Source organism: Cetorhinus maximus, chromosome 4 (genome assembly GCF_964194155.1).
Source record: "Cetorhinus maximus chromosome 4, sCetMax3.hap1.1, whole genome shotgun sequence".
Classification (NCBI taxonomy): domain Eukaryota; kingdom Metazoa; phylum Chordata; class Chondrichthyes; order Lamniformes; family Cetorhinidae; genus Cetorhinus; species Cetorhinus maximus.
This window is the reverse complement of record NC_135882.1, coordinates 75,758,992-75,785,959: the sequence shown is the minus strand read 5'-3', so window position 1 is coordinate 75,785,959 and position 26,968 is coordinate 75,758,992. Positions and strand designations below refer to the sequence as shown.

The 26,968-nt window shown below is 44.7% G+C and overlaps 1 protein-coding gene across 21 annotated transcripts in view; it reads right to left on the bottom strand.

The window, feature by feature from the left end:
- Positions 1-26,968, bottom strand: part of eya1 (EYA transcriptional coactivator and phosphatase 1) — a 245,097-nt gene that overhangs the window by 171,807 nt on the left and 46,322 nt on the right. For 8 of the 21 annotated variants that reach the window (XR_013576404.1, XM_078540328.1, XM_078540338.1 and 5 more), the window contains 4 exons: positions 26,541-26,618; positions 2,430-2,493; positions 1,957-2,102; positions 1,608-1,778 (listed from right to left, as the gene is read on the bottom strand). Coding sequence is in view for 20 of the 21 variants with exons in the window: in XM_078540328.1 (XP_078396454.1) it covers positions 1,608-1,778; positions 1,957-2,102; positions 2,430-2,493; positions 26,541-26,618 (459 nt within the window). In the remaining variant the exon portion in view is untranslated. The remainder of the gene's footprint in view (positions 1-1,607; positions 1,779-1,956; positions 2,103-2,429; positions 2,494-26,540; positions 26,619-26,968) is intronic. The other 13 variants (XM_078540335.1, XM_078540341.1, XM_078540347.1 and 10 more) reach the window with 7 other exon arrangements.

Sequence of the window (26,968 nt, the reverse complement as noted above, 5' to 3'; positions counted from 1 at the left end):
AACCAAACACCATTGCATCTAATGGCATTATCACTGCATTGTCTATTTTGAAAGAAATAAATAAAAATGCTTCCTCTTCACATGCATGAGTGGAAAGTATAACAAGAGCAAGGTCCCACGTATTTGTTCCTTGGCATTTGAAGAGAGAAATGTGTAAAAATATATATGAAGTTTTCTCAATCTGCACTTCACTGCTATGTTCAATGCCCCTCCCTTTACCCTCTAACAACAGTAATATTTTGGGCATAAAAACACCTTAGAATAATAGTCAGATACAGGGTTTATGTATGACAATACAATTATTGGCAGCAAACACTTGGGCCTGGATTTTTGCTCTCAAGTCAGGTAACAGGAGTTGGGAAATTTCCCAGCTCGCTGCACTCGCCTCAGGAAAAGGGCCCCAAACGACAGGATTTTTGTTCCAAGGGGGTGCATGTGGGATAGAGTCAGGCCCAGCACCAGTGGGTGCAGATCAGAGGTGACCACAGGGGCTGCCGAGTGCCAAGGTGGGCTGTTTAAAAGGCCCGCCGTGGTTCTCTGGGACTTCATCCTAATTGTATTCTTAAACATTAGACCCTCCAGCCCTCACCCACTCCCCATGCCTAAACAAGCCAACTCATGCCAACCCATGACCCCCACCCCACTCGAATGCCCATTTGTACTCTCCATGCCAACCCATGCACGCCCACACCCAATAGCCCCTTATAGGCCCTCTGGCTACTTAGTGCCAACTCATGACCCCAACCCACCATCCTTTGCCCTTGCAACTGTGCCAATATCTACCATGGGCAGACCTCAGGAACTATGCTATGATGAAATAAAATCCTAAATATCTATTACAGAGCTCACTATATATAAAAAACACTCCTATCCATGAAAACCCATTCAAAACATTTACATCTCCTCAGGTACTTAATCCCTTATTAAAAACAAACAAACTTGGATTCATAACCCATATCAAAGACAGCTAATCCTTTAATAACTTCTTTTGAGCTGTCAATTAAACAGTGAACTTACAACCCACAACCCCTACCCCCACTGACATAATAATCGATTGGAGAAAGCAGCCAAGCATTAATAATGCGATAATGGTAGCACTTAGGTTAAAAGTCATCAAAAAGCTATTGAAACAGGTCTTTTTTTCAACTCTCACAGACACAGACAGGCAGTTTTTTTCAATTTTTGAAGGGATGGCCATGTAAGTAACTTCACAGCTTGACAGTTTGACAGGCCTTATTGGCCTTTCAAAAGCATTTATGACTTTTCTAAAGATTCATAACTCCCACACTGTGGGATAAGGCCCTTCCTACAGCAAAAATGGGGTCTGTTTGAACTCAACACTGAGGTCAGAGTTCAAACAGCCATGCTGAGTTTGAGATTCCCAGATGTAGGAGTCACGTCCCGCTCCATGTCCCCTCTCCCAGTGAAGATAGGATCTATGGGAAATGGAGCAGGACTTCGGACCTGGCTTCACCCGCAATTTTGGAAGGTTCCAGAGTCTCCTCCATGACTCCATGGAAATCCAGGCCTTAATCAAAAATAGCATGCATTGGTTAAACAACACCGCACAATTAAATTGCTTAAATCACATTAAGAGTGGCACAGACCTTGCATTTGGTAACTGTAAGGGGCTTGGCCTGGTTGAGGTGCACTAAAACTTGAACCATAACTCAGAAATCCCGTTTGGCCAGGTGACTGCGATTGAGTCAATCCACCTTCAGTCTTGATGCCTGCCCATAATGCACCTATATCGGTTAGTGACATCAGATCTGCAGGTTCTTATTTAGGTATATTAGAAACAGAAGAGTTATCATTTGATGATAAAATTTCTAACTACAAGCAAATTATGACATATTTGTCGTTAGCTCTTGTAGCTCATTTTGTGCAGTAACTGCACTAAATGTAATTATAAATATATATATTTATATATTCTGTTTGAATGAAATATCTGTTTACCATAGGATGGGATTCCATAATGCTGGCCTGGCTGTGGATAAGTTGCATAAATTGACGCTTGCTGCATTCCTGTGGCATATGGTGACTGTCCATATGATGCCATGGTTTGTGAAGAAGGTGTAGGAAGAATGTGTGGATATGACCTGCTGTTTATTACAAATAACAAATGTAGAGCAGAGGTTTGAAAATGATTAAAAACTATATAAATACATAGATCCACTGATAAATTATAGCTAATTCTGCCATTCAGATTTGAGTAAATGAAACAGCTAACAATTAAAATTATTCTGAAGAGGGTAAAATTTGTAAAGAAATAATTTGCAGGCAGGAATTACTACCAGTTCAAGACATGTGGATATATTTTTCCATCATAAATAAATGGAGTTTAAAATATGATAAAAACAGAGAAGTTGATTATGAGTTTAAATTTGTTCTTTTGCTGCTTACTTTTTAAAGAATAATAGAAATCTTACTTGGAAGGATAAATCTGTGGAGAGAAGTGATGAGTTTGTCTTGGGTTAAAGCCACTACCAATTGCTGTGCAGAATTAAAAAAAAGAGAAATCGATTACAAGATAAATTTCATGTTAAGCGTTCTGAAAGCTTTAGAAACTTGTGATTTTAGTAATGCTCATTATCATCTCACTAGTTTGTTTACGTTTAAATAATAATACAAGTACAGTGCAGTTACACTGATTTCTAATCCAGCTCAACTTTTCATTCTTTTCTGCTAATCCATCGATACAAGTAATTCACAAAGGCAGTCTTTCTTCCCCCCACCCCCTCCTGAGAACAGTGGAGACTGCACAGCCATGCTCTAATGCTGTTGTTACCTGATATATTATATGCTCCAGCACAAAGTCATGGCACTATGGCATTGGGACTCTGTGTAAAGCTTCCATCTTCACCAGGGACATAAAATGGATGGATGACCGCCTGATTTTTCCTTGTCATTGAATGGTATTTAAAAGGGGTATCTAATTCTCTGCTGTCCGTTATATATCGCAGTCGAAAGTTATGCTCGCTCTGTTTTTATTTCCTTAGCTCAAGTACTGTGAAGTCAACTGCAGCGCCACCATTCCAGAAGCTAACACGAATTAACTAATACATTAATTGATACATTCTGTGCTTTGATTGAGAATTAGCATCTGAATGGCATTGTGGGGAATTGCAGATATACAGCTCATGCTTTCTGTCTATTAAATTTAATGAGGTTATTTTCCACCTTCAGTACTTGGGTGGTAAACTGATGGCAGATCACTACCCTGTTATGGAGCTTGCCTGATTTTCACCGAAATCAATGGAAATAAAAATTAGAAATGGGCGTGGGACAGGAAGGAGGTTCTATAACAGATGGCATTCTGGTGAGCAGTTTACTCCTCAGTGATAAAGGTGGAAATTGCCCTATTCGATAGAAAATCATGCACTGTATTCACACAGAGGGGAGAGTTTTAATGTGGATGAGAGCTTAGGTCTGAGGTATCCCTTTTGAAGGCTACTAATGGATCTGTATGAATCACCTTAAGTCGGAGGCAGGGGCTGGGGCAGTAACAAGCCAGGTTGCCATTGGCAATTGAAACAGGCTTTTCTGTGGATCCTTAACTCAGCCACAATATTAGCATCCCACTTCTAGGTCTTCCGATCAACACAGAAGGGTGGCAGGATGATGCCCTGCATCTGTCAAATGAAGGATTTTCTGTTAAGGAGGGGACCCAGCCAGGGGGCAAAATGGCTGAACTGTACATTGATTATCGAAGCTTCAGCAACCTCAGGAATGGAAGGAGGCCTTTAAAGACTGCTCTTGAATCTTACTGACTCTCCCCTGCTGGTCCTGCTATGGGATTTGAAAGATTGAAGTGAGGTGATGTTTCTCAAGACAGAAACAAGAGTCCATTCTCTCAAACCAAGCAGGCTTGAATGGAAGTAGCCAAGGAAGTGAGCAACAGGAGTGTTAACATCACAAGTAAGAATATCAGAACCAGGAGCAGGAATAGAGACAAAACTCCTCTTCATCTCTGTCTTAAATCGGAGACCCCTGTTTTTGAAACTGTGCCCCCTAGTTCTAGATTCCCACATGAAGGGAAACATCCTCTCAGCATCTACCCTGACAAACCCTCTCAGCATTCTTCTATGTTTCATCTTATATGTGTGGTGCCTTGAACCTGGATTTGGTACCCCAAGAGATGCAAGGATCTCAGTAGGGTAGGAAGATGAATGGTTTATCATTCACAGGGGCTAGGCCCCAAACTTACTTTCCCAGTATTGTCCTCTTTAGAACGCGCCTTGCAGCTCCATTTATCCCTTTCTCTCTTAAGGCACCTTCTCACATCCCCATTTGAACAACTGTTAGCACTAAGATGGGAGTGCATCTCAAGCCCATGCTTCAGTCACTCTCCATCAATATCATTCCCTCCGCTCAACACAATCCATTTGGGACACTCCTTTTTCTCTTTGCAGAAGAGGGTGCAAAGCTCCAGAGGCAAGCAGAAAACTGGGGAGTGGGGAGAGGGGTTGGCCCTCCAATGATCGTTACCTTGTCAGCCATTGGCAGGGTGTGTCCACCTGGTCTAGTGGGAAGGCGGTCTTGTTCCAGGATGCTACAGATGGCAGTAGCAACCTCCCGGGAGAGCCTGAGCTTTCTGAGGCATGGGTGTTGACACATGTCAAGAAAGCTGATCTTCCTCCACCTGTACTCCTTGTGTTGGGGGGGAGGTCTTGCCTCCTCGGAGCTGGATCTGTGTCCATTCCCTCTGTCCTGTGGAGTGGCATGTGGCTGAGGAGAAAGCAGCTGTGCTGCTGCTGATGTTGCTCCTGCTGCAGCTGGTATTGTCAGTGCTGCTGCTCTACTTGTTCTGCATCAGAGATCCAAAGTAGAGCTGCATAAGTTGCCCCCATAGTGCTATGAAGGCTGACAGCAGGGAAGTGTTGATCAAGTTGAATAAAGTCCAAGACAGGTGAAATAGATTCTAAGAAGTTAGAAATCACCTGTCAGCACTAAGAGCGCCAAGAGAAGAAATGGTGTTTGCACCTGTCTCTCTCTTAGGTATGGCTGCAGCTATTCAGTTTCATTGACAGGCTGGGAAGCCTTCAAGCAATGACTGATCAATGACATCCTGTTGTACTCCCACCTGCTTGACCCGAGCAAGTTTGAGACAGCTCAGGAAACCGGTGCACCAGCTACTAAAACCAGAAATCTAGTTTGAAGCCTGACAATTAGGTATTTAAATATTTTAATTACTTACTTGATAGCTCCACAGGACTTTCCTGCCCACCTGCAAATGCACGCAGGTTAAACCTGGAAATGGGCAGGATCATATCTGGTTCCTAACGTGGTGTCACTTTTCAGGGTTTTAACCCAGTGCCTGCATCCAAGCATGCCCCTCCCAGGCCCCCCAGCAGTTAAAATTCCACCCATTGTTTCTTATCTAACTAAATCCCCTGTGTACAGCAGCATATTGCAAAGTCGTCAGATTGCCACACACTAAAATAAGGTAAAATAAAGTAAGGATAGAGGATGGGGTTATCTATTTACAGAAGGGTTTCAATCAATTATGCAAATATACAGGAAAACAGTAACTGCAAATTAACACGGATGGTATCTTTAGAACTAACATAGGCATATTCAAAAACAGATCTCTACAAATAGTAGACTCATCAGGGGAATTTTCCCAGGTAAGTGGGGGCAAAGGGCTAAATTTTCCTGGCCCAATGGCGATGGACTGGGAGGTAGGAGGACTGAGAAAATGGGAGTGGAGGGGCGCAGCATTGGTGAGGGGGACGGGGAAGACATGAGGAGGGAAGCCAAATGTCTTCCTGTCGCCAAGCTTGGTTGAGAGTCCAGACAACTATTACTCTTGTTGAAACGCATGCGTTCCAGAGAAGACATTGTTTGATTGACAGCTTAGACTTTCTGATCTCTGCTGTCAATTTCACAATGTTTGTTCACACAATGTTAAGTGGTTTCAAGGGCTTATGGTTTTTGTTATGGAGGCATGAACACCAAGGGGGCAGGTGGAACGGCATGCTTGGCACAGGGGGCATGAGGAGGACCTGTTGAACTTATCTTTAATAAAGATGCCCTCATGCAGACTGAGGTTCACGACTCCTCTGAAGAGCCGTGAACCATGACTCTTTAAAAACCTGGATTGACTCCATGATAATTGCGGAGGAGTAGGACATGCCTATCTCCTCATTGAAGTCGGCTAGGTAGGGAGTGCCAGGTATGGGCTTTTAACAGGAACCAGCCCTCACCCTTTAAAGGCACTCCCGAAAATCAAACAGCCCAGGGATGGGGTTGGAAATCCTGGAATCGGGACTCACCCACCATTTTTAAAGGGCTGCCAAATCAACCCGACTCAGTGAAAATCCAGGCCAGGGTCTACACACAGAGGATCGGCTCTCCAGTCATGTATGAACAATGGTGTCCCAGGAGGTTCGGGTTTTCCTGGCAGGTTGCTGCTAACATTGGCAGCCTCCTGGAACAAGACCTCCTTCCCAAGATATGTGGTATTAGACTTGGAGGATGCTCAGGTAGAGATCATAGATCGCCTGAACATTAACTGAATATTTTCTACTTTTATATGGCACGGCTTGACCTGATGGAGCTTGAATGGGAAAGTGTTTGCAATCAATTATGTCTTGCACCCTTGTGAAGCTGTCATCATCAAAGAAGGCTAGCTGCCTGGGTCTCTCCTGCTGCAATCAAGGTGCAAGTAATGGCAGTCCTGTTTTCACAGATTCTCAGTAATATTGAGGATGCATTGGTGCATAGAGCATTAGCTCATTCTTATCAACACCCCTGGGCAAATTGAAAGCAGCCTGAAGCATAAATATTTAGGGCTTTGATCACAGTGACCAAGTCTACTTACATTATGTTGTTCTTCTAATTGAGGTGGCATAAAATGGCACAATTATGCAACTATCCCACTGAGGAACCATAGGTATTGCATGCACTGTTCTGCAACTAAATCTAGGTAGTATCTCTTGACACAGGTGTATTCCAATGGGACTGTGAGGATTCTATGCAGTCTCCACATCTAAACAGTGTTCTGCCCTCTATGCCTATGCACTAAATATAAACACAGGAAATTAAGCTTACTGCATAAACTTTGCAAAGGTTACTTTTACTTCAGTTCCAAGTCAAGATAAACAATGACTGGAATTATATGGAATTCATTGGATCGTAGCGCCAATGGAATCAGTAGCCTAACAGATAGGCCTTCATTTTTTTTATTCATTCATGGGGCATGGGTGCCATTGGCAAGGACAGCATTTATTGTATATTCCTTATTGTCCTTGAGAAGATGACAAACACAATTAGGTGACTTGCTAGGCTATTTCAGAGGATAGTTAAGAGTCAATCACATTGCTGTGTGTCTGGAGTCACATACAGATTTGAGCAGGTAAGGGCGACAGTTTTCCTTCCATAAAGGACATTAGCGAACCAGGTGGGTTTTTATGACAGTCTAGTAGTTTCATGGTCATCATTATTGGTACTAGTTTTTAAATTTAATTTATTTAATTGAATTTAAATTGAACTGCCATTGTGGGATTTGACCTTGTGCTGCTGGTCATTAATCCCACCTCTGGATTACTGGTGCAGTAGCATAATCATTAATCTACTGTATCCTACAATTAGCCTTAGTAAGCTTGAAACTGACCAAAAAAGTGCCAAATAAAAACACTTTCCCTTCTCCACCAAACCAATCCTCTTCCCAGACTCCCCCTCACTCTCGTCCTGAACCAGTGGCTCTCCAATCTCATCTCATCCCTCAGACCCACATTTTACTCCCTTAACCCCATTCCTCTTAAACTTCCAAGTACCCAATTTCCTTCTCATGGACTCTGTGCAAGCTGATATTGCAAATCTTGTGGCCTAGATTAGTAATTGGTTGGGGTGTATGAGACAGATGATAGTGATAAAGGGTTTGTTCTCTGATTGGCAAGACAGGGCAAGTGGTATTCCCCAGGGATTTGTACAAGGGCCACAACTTTTCACCCTATATAATATATATCTGGGGGGGGTAACCCAGAGATAGCCCCCCACAACCTCCTGGAAGTTCCCAGGTAGGAATTGCATGACAATTGCCAAGGAAGCTCAAACTTCTGTTGGGCAATTGCCCTGCAATGGGTACCATCCAATAATGTGATTTAAATCACAAACTTTGGATGGTTCCGAATGTCTTGCAGTAATAGTTACCCATAAAAAGTTAGAAGAATTAAAGCCACTTCGAACTTCTGGGTAACTATAGTACTGACCCACCCCCACCCTGGCACCAACCCTCAACAGGTGCCCCGCCCCTGACTAAAACCCCACCCGCCCCCAACGCCCCATGGGTCCCGACTAACTCCCACAATCCCCTGACTACACCCCCATGTCCCAAACCCTACGACTACCCTCCCCACCTCACAATTACACCCTCACCATCCCTGACTACACCCCCACCACCCAGATTGCCCTCTCCACTCCTGACTGCCCTCCCCGCCCCGCCGACTATACCTCCATTCCCGACTGCCCTCCCTATCCTGCAACTAAAACCCAACACCACCACCTCCCCCCCTTCCTCCTGGCTACACATCCAATCCCCGAAACCTCACAATTACCCTCCCCACCCACAACTACCCTCCCCACACCCAACATCCCTCTCCATCCCCAACTACACCCTTACCTCCTTGACTGCCCTGCCCACCGTTCCTTCACTGTCACTGGGTCAAAATTCTGGAACTCCCTCCCTAACAGCACTGCAGGTGTACCTACACCAGGGGTTGACTGCAGCCGTTCAAGATGGCAGCTCACCACGACCTTCTCAAGGGCAATTAGGGATGGGCAATAAATGCTGGCTGAGCTAGCAACGCCCTCATCCATAGATCAAATAAAATAAACCCCGACTGCCCTCTCCATGGCCCTAACTATACCCTGACTCCCACAACCGCCCTCCCCATATCCCCTAACGACACTTCCACCCCTCTGATTGACCTCCCTACCCCCAACTACACCTTTCCCCTCGATTGACCACCTGACCCCTCTGTCCCCACCTACCATCCGACTGCATTTCTCCACCCCCCCACCCCGAAACTGACCACCCAACCATCCAGCCCCACACCCCACCACAGTTGTACAGAAAATAATCCAAAAATAATTTACGGAATGCTGGCCTTTAGGATCTAAGGAAATATAAGAAATCATGCTTCAGCTTTACGAAGACCAGGTGGATCACAACTGGAGTACCATGAATAGTTGTGTGCATCATATCTTAAGAAGAATCTGTTGATCCTGTGAGGAATGCAGTGTAGGTTTATCAGGATGATATCTGGATGCCAACAGTTAAAGTACGAGGGATTAAAAAAACTAGGGCCTGAATTCTACCCTTGGGGTGCAGCTGAAGTCGGCATGGCCGGGAGCAGATGCAAAACCCTCTCCCGGCCGAGTTCACGCTGTGAACATGATCTTATGCTGGGTGGCCAATTAAGGCCCACCCAGCATGAAACGCAACCGCCGGATTGGTTTTCCATGCGCGGGGATGGGAATGCATCAGGTGTCAGGTCCAATGGGGACCTGGTGGGATGTTCAAAAAAAAAAAATGGAAGAAGCAGCTCCCTAAAGGCTACCAGGTGTTTGGGGGAGGCTGAGGGAGCTGTTTGGAAGCAATCCAACAAATGTCTTGGTGTACAGACATGCCCTCAGCACCTGGTAGTCATGGCAGGCAGGAGGGCAAGTTGGGTAGGCACTCTGCCCCCCGTTTCTCAGATGAATGCCTGGGAGTGCTGGTTGAGGAGGTCAGCGCCAGATAGCATACCCTAATACCCAGGGATGGCAAGAGAAGGCCGCCCCACCTGACCAAGAAGGCCTGGACAGAGGTCGCTGCCCAGGTCCATGGGTACGACGTGGTGCGCCACACGTGGCTTCAGTGCTGCAAAAGATTCACTGATCTGCTGCGGTCAGCAAGGGTAAGGGCAGAAATGGCATGGACCCATGTGGAGAACTTTAGTCGGGTGCCTGTTGCTAGGAACATTCAGGAGTCTAGGAGTGTGTATGCCAACTGGCACTAAAGCCTGCCCTGCCAAGGCTGGGATGTCAGCACGACTGGCCTCAGTGCATTGCAGGGTGAGATGTGCCACAGTAACAGGGCCTGCCTAGTACCTGGGTGGGATGGTGGGTGGAAACCAGGAAAGGACCTTCAGGGAGATGAAGCAATAATGAGGCTACTTTTCCCTGCCAGGAGAAGAGCAGTAAAAGCGCTACGGAGCGCCGCAGAACAGGTGGAAGAGTGCCAAATCTGCGTTTGCTCATGAAGTACGCAAGCGATGCACTGGAGCTGGAATGCCACTTGCCAGTTCGCTTCTCCAGTCGCGGTGAAGTGGGGATCTCGGATGAGGTGAAGCAGGGGCTCGGATGAGGGTAAGAGTGCAGGTGACAGATACGTGAGCGGTGGGTACTGGAAACATAACGGGCTCTTCTCATCAAAAACTGAACGTAGCCAGAGAGCCCATTGAAGCTCCAATGCAGATGGCACCATGCAGCAGGTCCCCAGTGACTCCTCAGCCCGCCTAGCATGCATAGTGACTTTGGTGATTGAATGTACTAATCTTTTGCCTTCCTCCCGCAGATGGTCCATCTGCAGGAGCCGCCGGCGACCCCCAAAGACCCCCCATTAAGCTCCATGGAAGACATCACAACTGCACCAGGGTCTCACTGTCTCTCTGAACCAGGCACCAGCACAGATACTCACACATTGGTGGGCACTAGTTATTTGGCTCCGCGGGTAATGCAGTAGTGGGGGCACATCACATTCGCAAGAGGAGCTGGCAGAGGTAGAGAGGTCTCAGGGAGCCAACAGTGAGAGCACAGCTGGAGACCAGGACAATTCTGTGCCCGCGGCAGATGACGAGCCTCTGGAGTCGTCCATCAGGCAGCAGATGCTGGATGTCCAGCGGGATGCACAGGGAGAACTGGCGGAGATCCATGAGGGTCTGTGTGCCATGGTCTCCATCATGGAGGAATCCATGTGGAGCATGAGTTCTGCGTTGACCCTTAACACCAAGTGCACAGCCTCCTCCATCGAGAGAGTGGCGACTCTCATGGAGAGGCAGCTTCAGCAGCAGACTCAGGAATTCCTGGGGTTGCACTCGGACCTGCAAACCCTCAGGCAAGCAGTGACCACAGGAGGTCACTGCCAGTGTGAGAGATGGATGAGACACCTAGACTTCCTGCTAGGTCCTTGTCCATCAATGGTGAGCAAGGTGGTGTAAATGCACCTCACGCTGGCAGACCAGCTGCCTGTCATCCCTATGGGCTTCCCTCAGGGAGCTCTGGGCCAGGGCACCAGCTCCTCCACCCCTCAGCCAGTGTCCGCTACATCTGATGATCCGCGACGACTAAGGAGTGTCCAACGGCCAGAGGACGACTGCCAAGGTCACCAGGACAGCAGAGTAAGCAGGCTGCCTCCAACGCCACTGTCAGTGAGGGGGGTGGCACCAAGATGCAGCACCCGCAGACATAAGTTGAAGGCACCTTGAGCACAGCAGGGGCATGTCACAGGTGACATTTTTTTGCGTTCATTATTTTGACTCTTGTGTTAGGGATGGACACTTTGTTTGTTCATATGAAGTAACATAAACATTTATTTGACTTAAATGGGCTGAGTTGGCTGGATGGCATGAATAGGTGCCAGATGCAGCACAGGCTTGTAAAAGTATGGCGTTTTAGCAAAGGAGACAGTGCCATTGGCTTGACGAGGCACTGATGCCTTGGATGCCTAGCTGAAGTTTCACTGCAAAGCATCCCTGGTGTCCCTCCCTCCATGAAGGTTCCTGTCCTCTGCCTTGAGCTCCTCACCCTGCACCTCTCCAGGCTCTTCCTCTGAGCCCTCACTTGAGTCATCCTCTGTGGCCTGTGGAGCTGCCTCAATTTCCTCAGCCTCCAGTAGGTCCCCCCTTGCCAGAGCCAGCTTGTGCAGGGCACAGCATGCAATGACTATGAGGGAGATATGCTCAGGTGGATACAGCAATGCTCCCCGACCGGTCCAGGCATCTGAAGTGCATCTTCAGCAGCCCGATGGTCCACTCCACCACCGCCCTTGTGGAGGCATGACTCCTGCTGTCTCTCTCCTCAGCATCAGTTCTTGGGTGACGGAGTGGGGTCATCAGCCACCTCTTCAAGGGATAGTCCTGGTCACCCAGAGGCCATCCATCAACTCGTGCAGGAACCACGAACAGCCTTGGTACCTGTGAATGTCGCAAGACATAAGCATCGTGAGAGTTCCCAGGGTAACGGGCACAAACTTGGAGAATCTGTGTCCAGTGGTCACAGATGATCTAAACATTCATTGAGTGGAACCCCTTTCTGTCTACAAAAGCTCCAGACTCAATTGCTGGCACCTTGATGGCCACGTGAGTGCAATCTATTATACACTGGACGTGGGAGAGCCCAGCCATCGCAGCGAAGCCTCGTGCTCTCTCCGCCTGGCTCGCCTCATCTGTCCAGAAGTGGATGAATGTGCGGACGTGTCTAAAGATAGCATCAGTCATGAGCTTGACGCAACTGTGTGCAGCTGATTGAGAAAAGCCGCACAGATCCCTCACTGAGCCCTGAAAAGAACCGGAGGCACAGAAGTTGAGAGCCACTGTAACCTTCAAAGCCACCGGCACAGGGTGTCCGCCCACGCAGTTGGAGGCGATTTCTGGATCTATCATGTGACACATTGCTATCACTGTGTCCCTGGAGGGGCGGAGTCTCCTGCAGTACTGGACCTCGGACATCTGGAGGTAGTTGGAGCGCTGCCTGAACACTCTGGACACTGGAGTAGTGGCGTCATCAGTGTGCCCTCCTGCCTTGGCTTCCCTGTTGGCCCCATGCTTCTCCTCTTAAAGATCTGTCCCTGGGGCGCAGCCTGCACTCACCTGGCCTCCTCTCCCTCCTGCCCCTCTCTTCCTCTTCAGATGAGGTTCCACCAGTGGAACACACTATCCCCATTAGATGGGATGTAGACGAGCAGTGCCTTGCAAATGAAGGAGCATTGTGCTACAATACTCAGAGGAACCTTCCAGGGAAGATGTGGACCTGAGATGCTGAAAGGCAGGCTTGACAATCAAATGAGGCGCAAAGAAACTCTGGGACAACTTTTACTCACACAGCGAAGGACTGGCAATGACAAAGTGCTGCTGCTCCGGGGGCCTTTTATCCCGCCCGTGGATGAGGAAATGAAGAAAACGTGAATTCTGCTCACCCATTTTGCCTGTGCGATGAGCTAAAAAAAAAAAATCGCACAGGCAACGTAAAATCATGGTCAGTAGGCTTTTTAATGACCTTAATTGGCTCTTTAATTGTCGGTGGGCACTGCTCCAACTCCCACGTGTGCCCACTGACCTCAATATTGCACGCGTCCAACATCTTTTTGTGCAATTTTACATGCGTTCAGATCAGGTGCATGCTCAACCTTGGAATGCAAGATTCAGGCCTAGGGTTACATTCCCTAGAATTTCGATGGTTAAGGGGTGATGTGATCAAAGTTTTCCAAACAGCAATGGTAACAGGTAGTTTAGATCAAGGGAACCCATTTTTACTGACTGGGAAATCGAAGACTAGGTAGCATAGTCTAAAAAATTAGAGGTAGACCTTCCAAGAGTGAAATTACGGCATACTTCTAGACACGAAAGATAATAGAAGACAGGAACTCACTTAAGGAATATGGAGCCAAGGCAAGCATATGGAGTTAGATCAGCCATGATCTCACTCAGTGGGGTAATAGGTTTGAGTGCTAAATGGCCCACTCAGAATGGTTACAGCACGGAAGGAGGCCATTCAACACCTCAAGCCCACACCAGCTCTCTAAGTGCAATTTAGCTAGTAACCACTCCATCCCTTTTCTGCACAACCCTGCATTTTTTTTCTTCAAGTGCTTATCTAATTCCCCTTTGAAAGCCATGATTGAATCTGCCTACATCACCTTTCAGGCAGTGTATACCAGATTGTAGTCACTCTGTGCAAGAAAGATTTTTCCTCATGTCGCCTCTGGTTCTTTTGCCAATCGTCCTAAACTTGTGTCCTCTAGTTTTGGCCCTCCGCCAATGGGAACAGTTTCTCTCTATCAACTCTGTCTATGCCCCTCTGGATTTTAAACACCTCCATCAAATCTTCTCTCAACCTTCTCTTCCCTAAGCAGAAGTCACACCTTCTCCAATCTATCCACATTACTGAAAGGTTTCATTCCTGGAGCCATTCTCATAAATCTTTTCTGCACCCTCTTGAAAACCTTCACATCCTTCCAAAAAATGTGGAGCCCGGAATCGGATACAATACTCCAGTTGAGGCTGAGCCAGTGCTTTCTAAAGGTTCATTATAACTTCCTTGCTTTAGTACTCTATGCCCCTATTTATAAAGTCCAAGATCCTGTATGCCTTTTTAACTGATTTCTCAAATAGCCCCGTGCTTTCAACAATTTGTGCACCTATACCACTGAGTCTCACTGTTCCTGCAGCCACTTTACAACTGCACCCTTTAGTTTATATTGTCCCTTCCCTTTCTTGTGACTGAAATGTATCAGTTCACACTTTGGTGCATTAAATTTCATCTGTCATGTGTCCAGCCATTTGACCAAACTACCTCTGCTCTTGAAGTCTAACATTATCCTCCTCAGCTCATTGTACTTCAAGTTTTGCGTCTGCAAATTTTAAAATTGTGCCCTCTACACTGAAGTACAAGTCCTTCATATACACATGAAATATAGTGGTCCCAGTAGCAACCCCTGAGGAACACCACTTCCCCTAGTTTCAAAATAACCACTCACCCCTATTCGTTGTTTTCTGTCATTTAGTCAACTTCGTAACCATGTAACCAAGGACTCTTCTTCCATAGGTTTCAACTTTGCTGGCTAGCCTATTGTGTGGCAACTTATTAAAAACTTTTCAAAGTCTATACATACTACATCATCCACAATCCCTCAATCCTTTCTGCTACTTCCTCAAAAACATAATAAAATTTAAACATGATTTGCCTTTAACAAATCTGTGTTTGCTTTCCATAATTAATCCACACTTGTCCTGGAATGTTAACTCTGTTTCTCTCCCAACAGATGCTGCCAGACCTGCTAAATATTTCCAGTATTTCCTGTTTTAAATTTCAGATTTCCAGCACCCACACTATTTTGTTTTTGTAACATTTGCAATTCTTCAATTCTCTGGCAACAAACCATATCTAAGGGGAATTGGAAGCTTGTGGCAAATTTATATTCTTCCTTCCCTCAGCATCCTTGGATAGATCCTATCACTATTCTAAACTCCATTGGAATCAAGCCCAGTCTGCCTCATAAGACAAACCGCTCATTCCAGGTATCGACCTAATAAACCTCCTCTGAACCACCTCCACGCGTTCACATCCTTCCTTAAATAAGGAGACCAAAATTGCGCACAATATTTGAGATGTGGTCTCACCAATGCTCTGTATAACTGAAGCATAACATTCTTACTTTTTGTTCAATTCCTCTTGTAAGGACAGCATTCCATTAGCCTTCTTAATTACTTACTGTACCTGCATACTAACCTTTTAGGACTCATGCACTAGAATACATGGATCCCTCTGTACCTTGGAATTCTACAGTCGTTCTCCATTTAAGTAATACTATGCTTTTTTATTCTTCCTGCCAAAGTGAACAACTTCACATTTTCCCACATTATGCTCAATCTGCCAGATTTTTGCCCACTCACTCAACCTATCTATGTCTGCCTGCAATCTCCTTATGTCCTCTTCACAACATACTTTTCTACCTACCTTTGTGTCATCTGTAAGTTTTGTTACTATGCCTTCACTCCCCTCATCCAAGTCATTGTTATAAATTGTAAAAAGCTGAGGCCCTTGCACAGACCCCTGCACTTGTCACATCCTGCCAATCAGCAAAAGATCCGTTTATGCATACGCTCTGCTTTCAGCCAGCCAACCAATCTTCTATCTGTGCTAATATGTTATTCCCCATACCATGTGCTTTTATTTTCCGCAACAACCTTTGATGTGGCACCATATCAAATGCCTTCTGGAAATCAAAGTACAGCACGTCTACAGGCTCCCCTTTATGCACGGCACAAGTTGGTCCTTTAAAGAACTCCAATAAATTGGTTAAACATGATTTCCCTTTCATAAAACCATGCTGACTCTTCCCGATTGCCTTGAGTTTTTCTACGTGTACAGCTATAACCTCCTTAATGATTGATTCCAACAACTTCCGCATACATCAAGCTAACAGGCCTTTGGTTTCCAGTTTTCTACCTCCTTCCCTTCTTGAAGAGAAGGGTTATAGTTGTTACTTTCTAGTCTAATGGAACCTTTCCAGAATCTAGCAAATTTTGTTAAATTAACACCAACGCATCTACTTCCTCATTAGCCATATTTTTTAAGAACCTAGGATGAAGTCCATCAAGAGCTGAAGACTTGTCAGCCCGCAACTCCATCAGTTTGCTCAGTACTGCTTCCCTAGTGATTGTAATTTCACTAAGTTCCCCTCTCCTTTCCACCTCCTGATTTACAGCTATTACTGGAATGTGTTTTGTATCCTCTGTGGTGAAGACAGGAGCAAAATGTTTGTTTATTTCTTCCATTATCCCCTTATTATCCACTATTAATTCCCCATTGTCACTCTCTAGAGGACCAACACTCACTTTACTTACTCTTTTCGTTATTAAATACCTGTAGAAACTCTTGCAATCCGTTTTTACATTTCTAGCTAGCTTCCTCTCATATCTAATTTCTTTCTCCTGATTAACCTTTTAGTCATTCTCTGCCATTGACCAATCATCTGACCTGCCACTCATCTTTGCACAGTTATATACTTTTTCTTTAAGTTTGATGCTTTCCTTTCCACCCACGGGTGGTGGGTCCTCCCCTTAGAATAAGTATATTCCTACTATAAAGAAAAATTCTAAGTATTCTGAAACATCTCCTTAAATGTCTGCTACTGCTTCTCTATTGATCTATCCTCTAGCCTAGTATCACAGTTCACTTTAGCTGGCTCAGCTTTCATGCCCACATAGTTGCCCTTATTTAAGTTTAAAATACCAGTCTTAGACCCACTCTTCTCCCTTTCAAACTGGGTGTAAAATTCAATCATACTGTGGTCGCTGCTGTCTTGGGGTGCCTTCACTCAGGTCATTAACTAATCCTGTCACATTACACAATACCAAGTCTAATATAACCTGCTCTCTGGTTGGTTCCAGAGCTTGCTGCTCCAAAATAACTCTTCTGAAAGCATTCTATGAACTCATCATCCAGACTACTTCTGCCAATTTGATTTTTCTAGCTTATATGCAGATTAAAATCACCCATGATTATTACAGGCATGCAATATTTATTCTTGTATACTCTGTCCTACATTATGGTTACTGTTAGGGGGCCTGTAGACCACTCCCACCAGTGACTTCTTTCCCCTACTATTCTTCACCTCCCAACCAGATTCTACATCCTGATATCCTGAACCATGGTTATCTCTAACTATTGCACCAATGCCATCCTTGATCAACAGTGCTACCCCTCCACCTTTACCTAGCTTCCTATTCTTCTTGAATGTCATATACTCCTCAAAATCCAGAACCCAATCCTGGTCACCTTGCAGCCACTTCTCTGAAATTGCTATCAGATCATATTTATTTACTTCAATGTGCACTATCAATTCATTTACTTCAACGTGCACTATCAATTCAATTACTTTGCTACATGCATTCAAATATGGAGCCTTTAGTTTTGTCTTTTCATTATCTTTGTAACATCTAGTCTTGACTATTGATGTATTCTTATGTTTTATCTCTCTGTCCCTTCCTGCTGTTCTATGACCCTCATTGGGACTATTACTATTATAGTCTTCTCCCTTAAATCTACTCCTTGATTTGCCACATCTACCCCAGCTTGATCCCTCACCCCCTTGTCTAATTTAAAGCCCTCTATACTTCCCTAGTTATGCGGTTCAGATGTAGACCGTCCCAATAGTACAGCGTCCACTTTCCCCAGTACAGGTGCCAGTGCCCCATGAACCGGAACCCACTTCTCCCACAGCACACATTCATCTCTCTAATCTTATTTTCCCTATGCCAATTTGCACCTGGCTCAGGTATTAATCCAGAGATTATTACCTTTGAGGTTCTGCTTCTTAATTTGGTACCTTGCTTCTCATACTGACTATGCAGAACCTCCTTCCTTGTCCTGCCTAGGTCGTTTGTACCTACATGGACCTCGACGGCTGGATCCTTCCCCTCCTATTGCCAGTTCTTCCCCAGCCCCGAGTGGATGTCCTGAACCCTGGTACCGGACAAGCAACACAGCCTCCTGCACTCCCGCTCTTTTCTGCAGAGAACAGTGTCAATCCCCCTCACTATACTGTCTCCTGCTATCCCTACATTCCTGTTTGCTCCCCCAGCTTCAACAGCTTCCTGTAACATGGTGCCATAGCCAGCCTGCTCATCCACCTTGCAGGCCTCACTTTCATCCACACAGGTTGTGAGCACCTCAAACCTGTTTGACAATTGCAAAGTCTAAGCCTCCTCCACTACTGTCTGCTCAGTCCTATTAGCTGCCTCACTCAGTCACATTCTCCGGCTCCTCACTACTGACCAAAACAGACAAACCTATTTTAAGTGGCATGACCCTCTTCTGGTACAAAGTGTCCAGGTATTTCTCCCCTGCCCTTATGTTGTTCAGTGTCTGCAGTTCAGCTTCCAGGTCGATAATCCTGATCTGAAATTCCTATAGCTGCTTACACTTTCTTTCAGAGATTGCCTTGGCTTCCAAAAGTACCACATTCCATAGCTGCAACATAATACCTATCCTGCCATTGTTATTATTATTATGTTAGCTTAATTTAATTATTTAACTTACTTAATTTATAATAATTCCTATGTATACCACATCTCTTTCCCTGTGCACCGACTTCCCACGTGAACTTAATTCGCTACTCACTCAGTCTCGGTCTTACTCCTGACGCAGTCGCCTGTCTCCTCACATGACCCTTACTGTACATTCCGGATCATATCGATGATTAAGCATAGATAGAGAGAAATGATTTTCTCTGGCAGAGAAATCAAGAACAAAAGGGCATCATCCCTAAATTAGAGCTAAGCATTTAAGAGTAAAAGGGATGCTTGGTCAATTGAAATTTTCAAGATTGAGATCAACTGATTTTTGTTTCATAAGGGCATCAAGGAATATGTAACAAAGTAGATGTGAAAGCATTAGAAAGGATGCAGAAAAGATTTACAAGAATGGTTCCAAGGATGAGGGGTTTTAGTTATTGGCTAGATTGGAGAGGCTGGGGCTGTTCTTATAGGAGAAGAGAAGGTTGAGGGTAGATTTGATAGAGGTGTTCAATATCACTAGGGGTCTGAGCAGAGTAGATAGAGAGGAACTGTTCCCATTGGCGGAAAGGTCGAAAACCAGAGGACACAGATTTAAATGTGAATGGCAATAGAACCAAAGGTGACAAGAGAAAAACTTTTTACACAATGAGTGGTTAGGATCTGGAATGCACTTCCTGAGTGTGTGGTGGAAGAAGGTTCGATCATGACTTCCAAAATGGAATTGGATAACTATCTCAATAGAAAATATTTGCAGGACTACAGGAGAAAGGTGGGGAAGTGGGACTAGCTGAGTTGGTCTTATACAGAACTAGCATGGACTTGATGGGCCAAATGGCCTCCTTCTGTGCTGTAACTGTTCTATTATTCTATGATTCCATGAAATGGAATTCAGGTGCAGACTAGCCATGATCTAGCTGAATGGTGGAACTGCATAATATATTCTTGTTCCTATGTTATCATGTAGCTCCCTCACTCAGGTACTGGTCTCTCTTAAAAACTGCCACCAGCAACCCCTCCTTAAAAACTTACCCGTCATTGCTCTGTCCTTCAAACCACGAGCCCATCACCAACCTCCCTTTCATTTTTACAGTTCTTGATTGTGTGATTCCCATTCAAAGTCATGCCCATCATTCCTACACCACTTGTTTGAATTCCTCCAAACAAATCTCTGCTGCTTCCACAGCACTGAAACAGCTCTAATCCAGATAAAAATGACAGCCTCTGTGACTGTAGCCATGGGGCATTATCTGTCCTCATATTCACCAACCTCTCTGCAGCTGGCACAGAGGTCCATACCATCCTTCTCCAATGCCTTTATACCACTGTCCAGCTCAGTGGAATTGCCTTCACTTGGTTCCACTCTTACCCCTCTGATTGTAGCCACAGCAGCCTCAGTAATGGTTTATCTTCTCAGACTTTAGCTTTGCAATCCTTACCTGGTCTGGCCTACATCTGACTCCAGACCCACAGCAATGTGATTGACTCTTAACTGCCCTCTGAAATTGTATGGCAAGCCACTCAGCTCAAGGGCAATTAGGGATGGGCAACAAATGCTTGCCTTACCAGCAATGTCCACATCCCATGAAAGAATAAATTGAATTAAATTAATCTCTCACAAATCCATCCTTGGCCTGATTCTTTTCATCATCTATATGCTGCTTTTTGGCAGTGCCATCTGCAAGGCATGGGATTAGCTTCCACATGTACAAGATGGATATAGGGCATTCAGCGCAACCTGCCCATTTTATAGTGTACCTTCCACACAAGCAAGTCATCCTAATCATATTGACTCACTCAGTTTCTAAAGACCTTTCACCCCCTATTGCTTTATCCACTCAGCAAATCTGATCTTAAATGTTAACACAGATTCTGCCTCAACCACAAACTCTGGAAGTGAACTCCATGACCTTAAAACTTCTTTTCATAAAGAAGGTTTCTCTGTTCTCTATTCTAAACCTCTCACTTTTAAAAAAATTCTTTCATAGAATGTTTGCATTGCTGGCTAGGCCAGCATTTGTTGCCCATCCCAGATTGTCCTCGCCCAACCATGGCTACCAAAAGAAATTAAAGATAGTATTAGATCCAAAGAGCTGTCATCTAAAGTTACTAGAAAAAGTAGCAAGCCTGAGGATTGGGAGCAGTTTAGAATTCAACAAAGGAGGACCAAGAGAGTGATTAAGAGGGGAAAAATAGACTATGAGAGTAAACTTGCAAGGAAAATAAAAGAGGACTGTAAAAGCTTCTAAGTATGTGAGAAGAAAAAGACTGGTGAAGACAAATGTAGGTCCCTTACAGCCCAAAATGGGAGAATTTATAATAGAGAACAAGGAAGCGGCAGAGCAATTAAACAACTACTTTAGTACTGTCTTCACGGCAGAAGACATTACAAATAACTTGCCAGAAATGCTAAGGAATCGAGGGTCTAGTGAGAAGGAGGAATTGAAGGAAATTAGTGTTACTAAAAAAAAAGTGCTGGAGAAATTAATGGGGCTGAAAGCCGATAAATCCCCAGGGCCTGATAATGTACATCCCAGAGTACTAAAGGAGATAGCCATGGAAAAAGAGGATGCGTTAGTTGTCATCTTCTAAAATTCTGCAGATTCTGGAACAGTGCCGGTAGATTGGAGGGTGGCAAAAGTAACCCCACTATTTAAAAAAGGAGGGAGGGAAAAAACAGGGAATTACAGACTGGTTAGCCTAACATCAGTGGTAGGGAAAATGCTAGAGTCTATTATAAAGGATGTGAATAACAGAATACTTAGAAAATATCAATGGGATTAGACAAAGTCCACATGGATTTATGAAAGGGAAATCATGTTTGACAAACCTACTGGAGTTTTTTGAGGACGTAACTATCAGAATAAATAACGGAGAACCAGTGGATGTGGTGTATTTGGATTTTCAGAAAGCTTTTGATAAAAACCCACATAAGAGGATGGTGTGAAAAATTAAAGCAGATGGGGTTGGGGGTATTATATTGTCACGGATTGAGAATTGGTTATCAGACAGGAAACAGTAGGAATAAATGTGTGTTTTTTGGAATGGCAGGTGATGACTAGTAGGGTACTGCAGGGATCAGTGCTTGGGCCCCAGCTATTCACAATACACATCAATGATTTGGATGAGGGAACCAAATGTAATATTTTCAAGTTTGCTGACAACATAAAAATAGGTGGGAATGTGAGTGGTGAGGAGGATGTTAAGAGGCTTCAAAGTGATTTAGACAAGTTGAGTGAGTGGTCAAACACATGGCAGGTTCAGTATAACGTAGATAAGTGTGAAGTTATCCACTTTGGTAGGAAAAGCAGAATAGCAGAGTATTATTTAAATGGTGATAGATTGGGAAATGTTGGTGTACAAAGGGACCTAGGTGTCCTTGTACACCAATCAACGAAAGTAAGCATGCAAGTGCAGCAAACAATTAAGAAGGCAAATGGTATGTTGACCTTCATTGCAAGAGGACTTAAGTACAGGAGCAAGGATGTCTTACTGCAGCTGTACAGGGCCTTGGTGAGACCACACCTGGAGTACTGTGTGCAGTTTTGGTCTTCTTACCCAAGAAAGGCTATACTTGCCATAGAGGGAGTGCAGCGAAGGCTCACCAGATTGATTCCTAAGGTGGCAGGATTGTTGTATAAGGAGAGATTGGGCGGACGGGGTCTGTAGTCACTGGAGTTTAGAAGAATGAGGGAGATCTCATTGAAACGTCTAAAATTCTGAAAGGGCTGGACAGACTGGATGCAGGGATGATGTTTCCTCTGGCTTTGGCGGGGGGCGGGGGGGGGGGGGGTGTCTAGAACAAGGGGTCACAATCTCAGGATACAGAGTACACCACTTAAGACTGAGATAAGGACAAACTTCTTCACTCAGAGGGTGGTGAACCTGTGGTATTCTCTATCACAGAGGGCTGTGGAGGCCAAGTCACTGAATATATTTAAGAAGGAAATAGATAGATTTCTGGACTCTAAAGGCATCAAGGGATATGGGAAGAGAGCAGGAGCATGGCTTTGAGATAGAGGATCAGCCGTGATCTTATTGAATGGCGGAGAAGGCTCGAAGGGCCAAATGATCTACTCCTGCTTCTATTTTCTATGTTTCTATGGGCTGAATATTCGGCTCGGCGAGCGGGGACGGGGCCCGCTTGCCAAGATGTAAAATGACACATGGTGACATCGAGCATGCATCCCGATGTCACAATGCATCATTCAGACTTTCAGTTCGGTGCGCGCCCGCCAAACTGTCAAAGGCCTATTAAGGCCATTTAACACTCACTTAAAATAATTAACGGAGCTGCCCATCCAACCTTTAGGTTGGCGGGCAGGCGAAGAGCCCAGGCAGCCTTCGCATTTTTCATGGGACCTCATCCACGGGCGGGATGAAATTTCAAATTTTTATTGAAATTAGTGTACATGTCCCAGCTCATGTTTCACATGAGGGACATGTCATAAAAAATTTCTCGCCACTTTATTAAACTTTTTGGACTTAATACATAATCTCCCTGAGGCACCTGTGTGTCTCAGGGAGATTTCTGTGCTCTTTTGCACTCGTGCTTGAAAGAGCGCACTCGCGATTCAGGCAACCCCCACCCCGCCCGCACAGGGAGTGCACAGCGCTTCCGGGTGCGCGTCACACTGGGCGGGCCTTCATTCGCCTACCCATGTAAAATGGTGATGCCCATGCCCGCTAGGCAGAAAATTCTGCCTTATGTTTCTAGAAGGGGGGTTGTAAGCCTCCTTCTTGAACCCCTGCAGTCCATGAGGTGTAGGTATACCCACAGTGCTGTTCAGGAGAAAGTTCCAGGATTTTGACCCAGCAACAGTGAAGGAATGGTGATATAGTTCCAAGTCAGGATGTTGTGAGGGAAATTTGGAGATGGTGCTGTTCCATGCATCTGCTGCCCTTGTCCTTCCAGGTGGCAGAGATCATGGGCTGGAATGATGCTGTCGAAGAAGCCTTGGTGAGTTGCTGCAGTGCATCTTGAAAATGGTACACACTGCTGCCACTGTGCGTGGCAACTAACATTTGTGACACACAAGTACCAAGCAATGACCATTTCCAACAAGAGAGAATCCAACCATCTCCCCTTGACACTCAATGTCATTACCATCACTGAATCTCCCACTATCAACATAATGGGGTTACCATTGACTAGAAACTGAACTGGAGCAGACATATTGTGGTTACAAGAGCAGGTCAGAGGCTGGGAATCCTGCGGCGAGTAACTCACCTCCCGACGCCCCAAAGCCTGTCTACCATCTACAAAGCAAAAGTTAGGATTGCGATGGAATACTCTCCATTTGCCTGGATGTACAGCTCCAACAACACTTAAGAAGCTGGACATTATCCAGGACAAAGCAGCCAGCTTGATTGGCACCCCATTCAATATTCAGTCCCTCCACCACCGACGCACAGTGACAGCAGTGTGTACCACCTACATGATGCATTGCAGCAACTCACCAAGGCTCCTTCGACAACAACTTACAAATCCGCGATCTCCACCACCTGGAAGGGCGAGGGCAACAGATGCATTGGAACACCACCACCTGCAAGCTCCCCTTCAAGCCATACACCATCCTGAATTGGAACTATATTGCCATTCCTTCACTGTTGCTGGGACAAAATCCTGGAATTCCCTTCTGAATAGCAATCTGGGTGTACTTACATCACTTGGAATGCAGCAGTTCAAGGCAGCGGCTCACTACCACCTTTTCAAGGACAATTAGGGAAGGGCAATAAATGTTGGCCTAGCCAACAACGCTCATCTTGTGGAAGAATAAAGAAAAAAAATTCAGGTGTTTCTTCATATTTGTATTTCCCCGTAGCAGGCAGAACCCTAGGATTCTACACTGTACTTCTCTAAAGTCTTTTTTAATTCCCAAAGACTTTAATTTAAGGCTATTGTAACTGCTACAGAAGGCTATTGGTTATTCCTTCCAGTTGTTGTGTGCTCTATTATTAGTCTTAACCTTTACATTTCCCAATGCTATTTTTCAAATAAATTCCAAACATTTCAGGCTATGAAATAATATCACCCATTTGAAGGGAATGTGAAGTACTGCTTTCCAGCTGAGATGAGCAGCCCCTACTGGGGCTGAATTTCACCAGCCCTCAGGAGACAAGCTGGGAGATGGGAGGGTTCATAAATAGCAGCACAAGGTGTCAGGAAGGAAGCCCAACACCTTCTCACCACTACAGTGTACTTCCAGAAGCTAGAATGACTGTGGCATTTCCACCAGCCGACCAGAGGCATGTGGCCAATTAATTCAATTAAGTAGCCAACTAATGGCCACTATACACTCCCGCCAGCATTTTACCGGTATTAGAATGGGCCCCGACAGCATGGGAGACCACCAAGTATACTGAAGCTGTCTCCCAGCGGGGTAAAGCATTCCTTGCCAGTTGCTCCATGGGATCCCCTGGCAACCCCTCAGCTCCAGTGCTGCCCCTGGAAGGTTCATCCCACTGATCGCCAAGCTGCCTGCCTATCTCAAAAAAAAAAATCCTTACCCACACTTCAAGGGTGCCTCAATACGGGGGTGCCCTCTCTATCTCCCTGTGACCTGAGCAGCACCCACCGCTGCCGGTGACGCTATCACAGCTGCCAAGCTACTAGCCCTCTGATTGGGCTGGTAGCTCTGAGATGCAGGCAGCCATCATTAATTGGATATTGGTTAAGAGGCTGCTGCAGGTAAAATCACCCCCTCAGTCCTGGAGTGCATCTACAGAGGCTTGAGACGCACTCTGTCCTGACCACAGGACTTCCTTGATTTCCGTAAAGTCCAGCCTACTCATCTCTCTGGCTTAATTATGGATTTGGTGCATTAACCCACTAGGCTATTAGGAGAGTTTTCATTAATATCCTTATTGACATAAAACAACAAAATTCTGTTTCAAACTGTCCAGAATATTGTAAAGCGATTTAATCAAAATTGATTTGCTTTGCAATACTTATAGCTGCAGGGAAGTCCAACGGGAATATTTTTTGTTCAAGAACTTCTCCATTTTGTAGGGTTAAAAGAAACTCATTGGATATTTGAGACCTGAGGGCCCCTCTGGAGTGGTTGTCAGGCCAGTTCAAAGCCATGGTCCTGTTGTTTCCTATGCAGCCTCCCCAGGGTGCTTGGGGACACCAAAAACCAACTGTGCCAACTGAGGAGCCTGGATATAAATGTCTCAAAGCAAGAAAGAAAGTGTACATTTTTACAAAAATGTCAAACAAATTTCTTCTGGAAAATTGGGCAGACTGTTGAAGAAAAAATTCTCACTCTAGACTTTACTCTTCCTCTTTAAACTGAATGTACAGTTGGGGTTTCATATTCTATAGCTATATAAAATATTGATCAATCTACAAATTATATTTATGAAATATTAATATATTATGAAATACACAACTATTTGTTAGGTGCTAAATTATAGAAAACTAGATAAAGGCAACATAAGCCTCGTCATCTATAACATGTATTTACAAAATAGTTAAGCAACTTTTTAAATTATATAAATCACTCCATGTTCTTTTTGGAATAGAGCAACTTGGAAAGAATATAACTCAAAAGGACAATTTGAGGCTGTGGGTACTGGCATCACTAATGACACCTTGTCCTTTTTTCATCTCAGTAGCAATTCAGAAGTAGAATTTGCCTAAGGGCCTGCTTACTGAGCTGAAACTGAGAATCTTATCCTTTATCTGCAATCTCAATGGATTTGCCTAAAACACAGTTAGCCGTGACCTTCGTTAGACATTTCATGCCTTCTTACCTGCTCCTGAGAAATTGTCTAAAGACCCATCTGCTGACGTTGTTGAAATATCACTATTGCTCATTGGTTCTGTTTTGACTGAAAAACAAAGAAAAAATGAAGCTATGTCAACAATTTGATGAACACACCTTATATTCAGAGAAAATGAAAATTATATCTTATATTAATAAAAAAAGAATATTAAACAGGCAGACTGAAGTATTTTCCCCATTTATAAATATTGAGATATTAGATTTTATGTTCATTTTACATATCTAGAATATAATGTTTAAAGCAATTTGAGATGGAAACAGAGAGCTTCAACAAAGCGCTAGCACTAACAGGTGAAACAAATAGTCTCCTTCTCTATGATTTTAATTTTTTAAACAGGGTATATTATAATTTATTCTCACATTTAGATTTTTAAAAAATATTTTGTGATTTGATTA